General features: G+C 54.8%; 1 protein-coding gene across 1 annotated transcript; it reads left to right on the forward strand.

Moving 5' to 3' along the window:
* Positions 1 to 8,409: 8,409 nt before the first annotated feature.
* LOC148217404 (olfactory receptor 14J1-like) lies at positions 8,410 to 9,382 on the forward strand. The gene is made up of 2 exons (XM_088158606.1): positions 8,410 to 8,435; positions 8,584 to 9,382. The coding sequence occupies exons 1-2, from the start codon at positions 8,410 to 8,412 to the stop codon at positions 9,380 to 9,382; spliced, it is 825 nt and encodes a 274-aa protein (XP_088014732.1).
* Positions 9,383 to 10,254: the final 872 nt, after the last annotated feature.

Raw genomic sequence — 10,254 nt, forward strand, 5'->3', positions numbered from 1 at the left:
GGCCGGGAGGCCCCAGGCGTTCGCTCTGTGGAGCGGGACAGCGGCGGAGCTCAGGCCGGGGCAGCCGCAGCGGAGGCGGCGGGAGCGGCAGTGCCCTGTGTGTCCTCCGCGGGCCCCGGGAGGAGCCGGGGCCGGGGCCGGGCCGGGCCAGGCGGAGCCAGAGGGAGGCGATGCCGCCCCAGCCCCAGGCACTGATGCCCGCCCAGCAGCGGCACCGCCAGTACGGGCAGAGCCGGGCGGAGGCGAGACCGCGGCGGGACGGCCGGGACGGGGACGGGGCCGGGGAAGCCCCGCCTGGGGCCAGGAGCATGGCCCGGCCCGGAATAAGAAGAGGGACGCCGGGGAGGTGGGAGGTGGCAGGGGTAGAGCAGAAACAAAAAGCGGGAGAGGATGTGGGACAGCGGGAAAGGGAGATGAGGAACAAGAGAAGGGACGCAGAGGCTCTCTGGAATCGCTGCTCTTCTGCCGCTGCCAAAGAGCCAGGAGCGTTTATCCACGTATCCGTGTGTCCATTCCCCATGTGTTTCTTCCCCGTGTGTTCGTTCCCCGTGTGTCCTTTCCCAGTTCTTCCCCTCGTGCCCCACAGCCGAGCCCCGCTCCCCTAGGGGCAGCACGGGCCTCTCCGCTTCTTCCTCTCACACTCACGCCAAAAACACCGTCTTGTGTAGCTTCTTCCTCACTAGATTCGCTCTTCTATTTCTGGCAATCTTGCAACTTGTCCCTCGTGCTCGCATGCCCCGGGCGCTATCCCGCCCGCTCGCCCCGCGCTGCAGTCTGTTCCTCACAAGCAAGCAAAGCGCTGTCCGCACTTTCCCCTGGAGCAGAGCAAAGTGCCGAAGGAGGAGCCTGCCAGCGCCAGGCAGAGCCAGCCCCGTGGGAGGGCAGAGCAGCACATGAGGAGCGAGACATGCAGCCCCTGCAGGGCAGCGCTGCTCTCCGGCCGCTCGGGGTGGGCAGCGGCTGTTCCTATTTTCTTGTTCAGTTCCGGGTGAAAATTGGAGACTGCCGAAAGGAGGATTAAAATAAAAGGATCAAACTGCTATTTTTGCCCAGTTAGGATGCCAGTCTGATACAGCAGCTCAGCTTTCAGCTGCCTGCTTCCTCCCTGCCAATCCAGCCCTTTCAACCTGGAATAAAGGCCCTCTCCGCAAAGAAACTGCTGGCTGCTTTATTTGTCCTGCTGTTCATCGACACAGCTAGAAAAGCACACTAGTTTGGATCCTGAACCTGTCAAAACAGGTGAATTTTGCCATATTAAGTCAAGACACAGAGCCTTGACCCCTGCACAATATCCTAGGAATCACCTTTGTTGCTGCTGTGTATTGTCACTGCTGAGGGTGAAATACTGTGAGAGCACATGCCCTGTCTCTAGATCCCATAGCCGACCAAAGCACTATGCTCTAAAATCTTGCATTTGCTGGTTTTTGGTGTCTCCAGCATTGCTTTCAAAGCCAAAGAGGGAAAAGGCAAACTGTGTGTAGCTAATGATAGTGCAGAGTGCATGAAACTTGCTAAGTCCTAGGTGTTCAAGATAAGATCCGTTTGGAATGACTGTGATGTAGAACCAGTGCAACACAGAAAAAGGAAGCATATAAGGAAAGGAATTAATAGTATATGTGAACATCTTGGGTTGTTTCTTTCCATTTTCATTCCACTTCTGGAAAGCTCTTCTTCTTCTCGAGAATCTTCTCCACAGAGATGTTTTCTCTTTCCAAGAACCTTTCCTGGAGAACGAGCTGCAGCTCCTGTCACAAGATGTTCCACCAACTGCAGCTTCTCTTGGCTTTCCACACTGTGAGTGCAGTACGATTTTGGCAGCAAAGCAGGAAAAATGTTTAGAGAACTTAACAACTTGTCCTTTCTTTTCCTTGTGGGCTGGGGAGTTGTGCCATGGGTAAGGTTTTCATTGTTACTCTTCTAACCTAAGAAAACAGGAGGTGGTACCAGGAATTGTTAGGGAATACAACCCTGACTGAATGCAGGGAAAGGATCTCCAGAGCCTGCAGCCAGAAGGGGAGAGTTGTGTGATAATCATTGCAACACCCCCATGGACTTCTTGACAGTGATCTAGAACATGAAAATGGGCTGACAGAGGGAGTTGGTTTCTGTGTTCAGTTTAGGTGATTTTACATCTCTTGCACTGGTGTAAATCAAGAGTACCATCAGTTCATGATAAGCACCAGAACAAGCTGGACCTCTCTGAGGAGATGACTGAAAGAACCTGAAAAGGAGAAATGCAGGGAATGAACTTTGTCTGTAAGAGCGGTAATTGTTTTTCCTAAAAATTTCCAATTTGTTCCCTCTGCTTTTGTCCTTTATAGCAAGGCTACTTGCATCCCAGATTCCCCATGAGAAGCCTGAGCTTGTGGAAGTGCCTGAAAGATGCCGTGTTCCTCTGCAGGGACACTCAGGCTGAAAGAGGAGCCTGAGGCCTGTGTGGGGAAGCCTCCTGGGAGCTGGAATTTGTGCCGTGCTGGGAGAGGAGGAGCAGGGGGAGAAGGCTGGGCGCTGTGTGGCAGGAGCAGGAGATTTGGGCTCAGGACATTCCGCCTGCGCCGCTGCCCCGCAATGGGCGGCCGTGCCCGGGGCTCTGGGCCTGGCCCCGCGTGCGCTGAGCTCCCGACACTGCGGGAGCTGCCCGGGCTGGGCTCAGGATCCCGCTGGGGCTGGGCAGCAGCCTGGGCTCCCACTGGCATCAGCAGCAGCTGGAAATACCTCGGGGCATCTCCATTTCCTGCTGCTGGGAAGAAGGAACAGTGAAGCGAGTCAAGAAGTTCTGGTTTCTGTTTCCCTGGTGGATTTTTTAATTTAATTCCACACCACAGAGACAATTTCTGTGATGGCCTCTGTTAGTTCAACAGTGCCAGCAACAGGGCTGTGTTTGGGCACTGCAAACGTGGCCTGTGTGGCTTTAATTCCCCTTGACTGAGTGCTCAGGGGCTGGTAGGCATTCCAGTATCTGCTGATCATTATGCTTGGAACAAAAATACTGACTTCACTGTCATGAAAGCACTGTGGATAGCATGAATTAAAAGAGGCACTTTCAGTTTTATGGATTAAATTCAAGTGGCAAGCAGAAGAGGGGCAAGAGCAGGCATGATGTACAATTCTCAAGGCAAAGGCAACAACAGCCTCCTGCTGTCAGCTCAGGGTGAGTAAAAGAGGGCTGAGAGCAGCGCTGGGACCCGACCCTTTCTTTCTCTGCAGGCTGGGTCAGGGCAGCACAGGCGGGCCCTGAGGAATCAGGGCTGGGTGTGGGTGATTGTTGCTGTACTCCAGAATTGCCCTGGACAAAGGCCTTGGAAGCCGAGGCAGGAGCAGGTGGGAAGGGGCCGGCGCTGCTGCTGCTCCTGCCCGGGAGCCCCGGCTGGGCCGGGCCGGCGCCCACTGCGCTGCGGCTGCTGCTGCTGCCAGAGCCGGGCGGGACTCGGGGACAGGGAATGGACACGGGGGGACAGCAAAGGCCTTGGGGGCTGCAGGGATGTTGGTGCTGGGGCAGCGCCAGCACAGAGCTTCAGCCTGCAATGAACCCCGAGGGAAACGCTGGGGAAAGGCTCCATTTCAGCCTTTCTTTACTCATTGCTGTGAAAGGACTGACATAAAAGGGGAACAAGCAGGGCCCAAACCCTTCTCCTTCAGGAGGAGCACCAGACCTGGGTCTGTGATGAGCTGTGAGGGGCTGTGAGGGGCCATGAGGGGCTGTGAGGAGTCTTGAGGGGCTGTGAGGGGCTGTGAGGGGCTGTGAGGGGCAGTCATGGGCAGGGAGGGGCCATAAGTGTCTCTGAGGGGCCGTGGAATGTCAGGCTCCAAATGAACCCAAGGGCTCATTGTGACAATCCGGAACCAAGGAGATCATTGTTGGCAGTACAGAATCTCGTGGAACCAAGGGGCCATTGTTGCACAGAAAGGCCTTGTGGAACCAAAGAGACCATGGTGACACTACAGAACCTCATGGAACTACGGGTCCATTGTTACACAGCAGGGCCACAGAACCAAGGAGTCCATTGTGACACTACACAACCTCATGGAACAAAAGGTCCACTGTGACACTGCAGAACCAAGGAGACTGTTGTTGGCAGTACGAAAGCTCATGGAACCAAAAGTCATTGTGACATTGTGGGGCCTCATGGAACCACGGAGACCATTATGACACTTCAGGACCCATTGGAACCAAGGGGCCATTGTGACACTGCAGGGCCTTGTATAACCAAGGGGTCATTGGAGCACAGCATGGCCCCATGGAATCAAGGAGATCATAGTGACACTGTGGGACTCCATGGGACCATGGGGACATTCTGAATCTGTGGAACCAAGGATACCATTGTTACACTATGGAGTATCGTGGAACCAAGGAGGCCATTGTGAACAGGCAGGGGAACCTGCTGAGTCTATTATGAACTTCAAGGCCTTGTGACACCAAAAGGCCATTGTGGAACTGCAGGGCCTGGTGGAAACAATGAGACCATTGTGACATTGCAGGGCCTCATAGAACCATAGGACTGTTGTGACATTGCGGGGCTTCATGGAAGCAATGAGACCATTCTGGCACTCTGAGTCCCCATGAAACCAAGGGGTCCTTGAGACACCACTGGGCCTTGTAGAACCAAGGCAACCACTGTGACACTGCAAGGTCTCATGAGAGCAAGGGGCCATTGTGACACTATGGGTCCCCATGAAAGAAAGGAACCGGTCTGACACAGTCAGGCCTTGTAGAACCAAAGGGCCATGATGATCCTGGGGAGCCCAATAGAACCAAGAGGCCATTCTGGCATTGCAAGATCTATGGAATCATGGAGACCACTGTGACACTCTGCAGCCTCATGGAACCAAGGTGCCATTGTGTCAGTGTGCAGTCCCATGGAACCAAGGAGACCCTTCTGACACTGCAAGGCCTCATGGAAGCAAGAGGCCATTGTGCCACTGTGGAGCCAAGGAGAACATTGTGATATTGCTGGGCCTTGTGGAAACAAAGATCTGTTGTGATACTGTGGGGCTTCATGGAACCGATAGACAATTGTGATGCTGCAGGTCCCCAAGGATCAAGGAACAAGGAACAGATCTGGTTGGCTTGGCCTCCTGGGGGCCACCTGTCTGCTCCAGCTGACCTTGGCATGTTGAGAGTTGCTTCTCATCTGCCCCTGAAACCTGGAGTTCTCTGCTTTATTTGCTGGAGGAAAGAATTGTCCTTCTTCAGGGGTTCATGGCTGAAACTGGGATTCTACCTCCAAATTTGATTATATCCAAGGATTGTTGCCATATGAAACTTGCCAGGACAGACAGCTCTGGCTGGCCTTAGCCTCTTGGAGGCCACCTTGCATCTGCCTTGAAAATACTGGGGGGCCGTCCTTTTCTTGCCATAAAAAAAAAAAAAACATATTCATCCATTTCATCCATGGCCAAATTGGAAATCTGCCTCCAAAATTCCATATATTCAAGGATAGCTCCCAGACAAAAGCTGCCAGGATGCTCTAGGTTCCCTTGGTTTCCTCAGGGCCAGCTCTCATCTGCCTTTGAAACACTGGGGCTCCCTACTTTCCTTTCTAGGAAAAATACCAGTCCTTCTTGTCCAGATGCCCATGGACAAAACTGGAATTTGGCCTCCCAAATTCCGTCTATGCATGGATTGCTCCAAGACAAAAGCTGCCAAGACAAAATGGTCTGGCTGGCCTTGGCCTCATTAAGGCTGCCTCTAATCAGCCTTTGAAACACTGGGGCTCTCCCCTTTCCTTCCCATGAACAAGAATTGTCATTCTGGTCCAGGCATCCACAGCTGAAATGGAATTCCACCTTCAGAACTCCACAAATATCCAAGGGTTGCTTTCAGACAAAAGCTGCAAGGACAGACAGGTCTGGCTTGCCTTGGCCTCTGGGAGTGCCTCTCATCTGCCCTCAAAAGCTGGGGTTCTGTGGGTTCAGTCCTATAGAAAAGAACTGTCCTTCTTGTCCAGGTACCCATGAACTCAAGCACATGAGCACTATATAGGGACAAAAGAGATCTGTGCTCAGTGGGGTGGAGACTGAGAACAGCAGAGGAGAGGCCTGGGAGGGATTGAAGGTGGTTTTAGAGATGGTGGATCCTTTTGATATAGTAGAGAACAGGTGGAGAAAGAAAGAAAAAATGTAAAGGGCAGCAGGGCAGGCCCAGACTGCACCCAAGGAGAAAGGAATTTCTGTCCCAAGGCACAGTTGTGGTGCAACACGACCCGCAGAAGGAGTCTGGAGCAGCCCAAGACTTTGTGTGTCCAGGCAGAGGCAGGAAGGAGGCAGAGCTGTCAGCAAAGGAAGGGGCCAGCGAGGTGGGGCAGCCGGGGGATGACGACAGCCTGCAGGGACAGAGGCGCAGGGCATGGACACCGTAGGACAGCCTGGGCTGCAGAGGGCACAGGGATGGGCAGCAGCTGAAAGGCCCTGACACAGCCAACTCCTGCAGCACTTGGGCCATGCAGGCTGGCCCTGGGCCTGAGGCCAGCAGGGGACAAGTGAGCCTTGCTGTGCTGGGGCCTCATTGCCTCCTTGTCCCTGCTCAGCAGCCTGGCAGGGGCCGCCCCATGGTGCTGCCCTTGGCATTGCACATGGCCAGAGCCCATTGGGCCGGGAAGTGCCCTGAGCAATGAGGGAGGGACAGGATCTGCCTTGCCAGGGGCTGGGGCTCAGCCCTTGTTCCTTTCCATTCGTGAAAGACATCTAGGTATGCTCAGTATCAGAGACATATTTCCCTTCTTTGTCCCCACCTGTGATCACTGCCTCTAGCTCTAACTGGAAGCTGGGGACACTTTCTGAGTTGTGTCCCTCAGTGGGACTCATTAAAACTTCAAGAAACTTTGAAGTTTAAATCTGACTTTGAGTTTTTGAGAAGTTTCTTCAGCTCCCTCTCAGGGACTGATGTTCAGGGACTCAGCACCAAAGCCCTGAGAGGGTCATTAAAGTCCTTGTGCTGTGTCTGTGCTGGTGAGCTGGGCTGGGCTCTTGGCACAGAGGCAGCTCCTGGCAACCACGAAGAGCTTCAAAAAGACATTTCTGCTGAGGAGCAGCTCCTCTCCCAGCCCAGCAGGGCTGAGGGCAATGCCTGCAGGCACTGAGGGCACAGGAGCCAGGCACAGACAGGCTCAAGGCAATCAGGATTGGGAAGACATTGAGCTGAGACTGCACTTGGGGAAACATCTTCACAGCCCTGGACATGGTGAGTGTGTGGGTGCAGGGCAATGTCCCCTGTGCTCCTGGAGGGATCTCCTGGAGCCAGCACAGCCCACAGCCTGGGGGATGTGTCAGGAGGACTCTCCCAGTTTCTCTGAGACAGAGGAGGAGGAGGAAGATGAGGATGTGCTGCAGAGCGGGGCTGCCCTGGGCACCGTCAGAGGGACAGGGCAGGACGGCTCCTGCTGCCAGGGACGGCTGCAGGGGCTGACGCTGGGGCTGCAGCCAGGGCTGCCCAGGGCTGTCCTGCAGAGCAGCTCCTGCAGCCCTCAGGGCTCTTGGCCAGCCCAGGCCATGTGCCACCTGCCAGGGGCACCTCTCAGCCTGCCTGGCAGCTCCCCATGGACTGTGGGGAGAAGTTGGAGGTGCAAGGAGCCCCCCCCCATCAGGGCAGATTCCTCCTGCTGTGGAGATGGTGCTGCATGGCCAGGGCTGCTCTCAGCTTTCTCCTCAAGGCAAGGCAAAGGGGCTGTCAGGTGTGTCTGTGTCACTGACACTCCTGCACTGTCCCACTGGCCATCAGCACATCTGCCTCCCATCTCCCTCACAAAGTGCCTCCTCACCCTCCTGTGCCTACAGACAGCAGCAGCAGCACCTTGGCTTGCAGCATCTCAGTTTGTGTGAGCTGCCCTTAAGGCCCTGCTGGCAGGGAGATGTCCCTGGGCAGTGCCCTGTGCTGGGAGGGGTGTGCAGGGCAGAGCTGAGCCCCCAGGGCTGGGCTGGGATCTGGGAGCACTGGCAGGGACAGAGCTTAGATAGAGAGAAAGAGCTCCCAGTAGGCACAACTGCAGGCAGCAGAGAGCCAGAGCAAACCCTTCGTGTCTATCCCTGTCCAATTGCATAGGGAAAGAGAGAAGGGTATAGAGAAGCTTTCTTTGAAACTGGTGCCTTAAGAAAGTCCACTATATTTTTCAAGCATGTTTTGGTTCAGCCATCCTGAAATAGAGGGAGGTGTAATGAAAAAGGCACCTGTGTGTGACCAGCAGGTCTGACAGCACTGGGGCACAGGCAGCCCTACTTTCCCTCTGGGCTCCCCAAGTGTCCAGGGTGAGAGCAATGCTGCAAGAAGATTTCTCCCACTTTGAAAAAATCAAAACCCCAGGCTCATAGCTAAGAAAAAGGTGACTGAAATTTCCGCAAAGGAGAAATTCCTTTAAGTAAATGTGTAATAAAATAGCATAGGATTGACTCAAGGAAACCTATCCAGGATTGTTAATGTCTTCTTTGAACAGTCCCCGATGGTGAGAATGAAAAAATGTCCAACAGCAGCTCCATCAGCCACTTCCTCCTGCTGCCATTGGCAGACACGCGGCAGCTGCAGCTCCTGCACTTCTGCCTCTTCCTGGCCATCTCCCTGGCTGCCCTCCTGGCCAACGGCCTCATCATCAGCGCCGTAGCCTGCGGCCACCACCTGCACACCCCCATGTTCTTCTTCCTGCTCAACCTGGCCCTCACTGACCTGGGCTCCATCTGCACCACTGTCCCCAAAGCCATGCACAATTCCCTCTGGGACACCAGAATCATCACCTTTGCAGAATGTGCTGCTCAGGTGTTTTTCTTTATGTTCTTCATGTCAGCAGAGGTTTCCCTCCTGACCATCATGTGCTACGACCGCTACGTGTCCATCTGCAAACCCCTGCACTACGGGACCCTCCTGGGCAGCAGAGCTTGTGCCCACATGGCAGCAGCTGCCTGGGCCAGTGGCTTTCTCACTGCTCTGCTGCACACGGCCAATACATTTTCCCTGCCCCTGTGCCATGGCAATGCCCTGGGCCAGTTCTTCTGTGAAATCCCACACATCCTCAAGCTCTCCTGCTCCAAATCCTATCCCAGGGAACTTGGGGTTTCTGTTTTCACTACCTTCTTAGCACTTGGTTGTTTTGTGTTCATTGTTTTCTCCTATGTGCAGATCTTCAGGGCTGTGCTGAGGATCCCCTCTGAGCAGGGACAGCACAAAGCCTTTTCCACCTGCCTCCCTCACCTGGCCGTGGTCTCCCTGTTCCTCAGCACTGGCTTTTTTACCTACCTGAAGCCCCGCTCCATGTCTTCCCCATCCCTGGATCTGGCCCTCTCAGTTCTGTACTCAGTGGTGCCTCCAGCCCTGAACCCCCTCATCTACAGCCTGAGGAACCAGGAGCTCAAGGCTGCAGTGTGGACACTGATCACTGGACGATTTCAGAAAAAGTAAACTGCTGGCCAATTGCTGCAAATCATTTGTAATATAAGAAATCCTAGATTTTAACTGTTGGTTTGGATGTTGGTTTTGGTTTGGATGTTGGTTTGTTCTTTTATTTCCTTTGTTTTCCTTTTTTAACATTGCCCACTAAGTAATGTAATTTTTTGTGTTTTTCTGTTTTTGTTTCTGTTCACCTTTTCTATGACACACAGACTGTGTCAATGAGGAGCTGTGCTCTCAATAGCTTCAAAGGAAATAAAGGATCTCACCACAGAGTTTTTACCAGAAATTCCCCTTTTGTTCCCTTCTCTGGAGCTGCAGCAGCAATGTCTGTGTGCAGAGCTGGGGCAGATCAGTGCTGGCACAGCAGCTGTGCCCAGCAGCAGCAGCACTTGGTGTTGCCAGTGCTGCTCCCGTGCCACTGCCCCGCTGCCCTCCTGGCCCTCGTGTTGCTGCAGGGCCTGAGTGCTCTGGGGGCCGGGCACAGCCCTGGGGGTGGCAGTGCCGGGGCTGCAGCAGGGACAGGCCATGGGCACTGCTGGGGCAGCACTGACACCTCAGGGCAGGGCCTGGGGGCTCCAGGCTCCTTGGCCAGGATCTCTCCACAACACTTGGCCAGCCCAATGCTGAGCAGAGAAAAGCCCCGGGAGCAGCCCCAGGCTGGCCGTGGGCAGGCTGGGGGCAAACAGCATGGCTGGTGCTCTGCAAGCTCCCTGCAAGGGGGACACCCTGGCAAGGAGCAGCAGAGCAGGGGCTGATCCATCCCCACTGTGCTGGACACCCCAGGGCAGCGTCCCAGAGCGTCCTCATGCACCTGCCAACAACATCCCCCCTCTGCAGCCCTGGCCTCTCCCCCAGCTCACACAGGAGCCGCATCCTTGCAG

Source organism: Sturnus vulgaris, unplaced genomic scaffold (genome assembly GCF_052056855.1).
Source record: "Sturnus vulgaris isolate bStuVul1 unplaced genomic scaffold, bStuVul1.hap1 Scaffold_84, whole genome shotgun sequence".
In the NCBI taxonomy this organism is placed as follows: Eukaryota; Metazoa; Chordata; class Aves; order Passeriformes; family Sturnidae; genus Sturnus; species Sturnus vulgaris.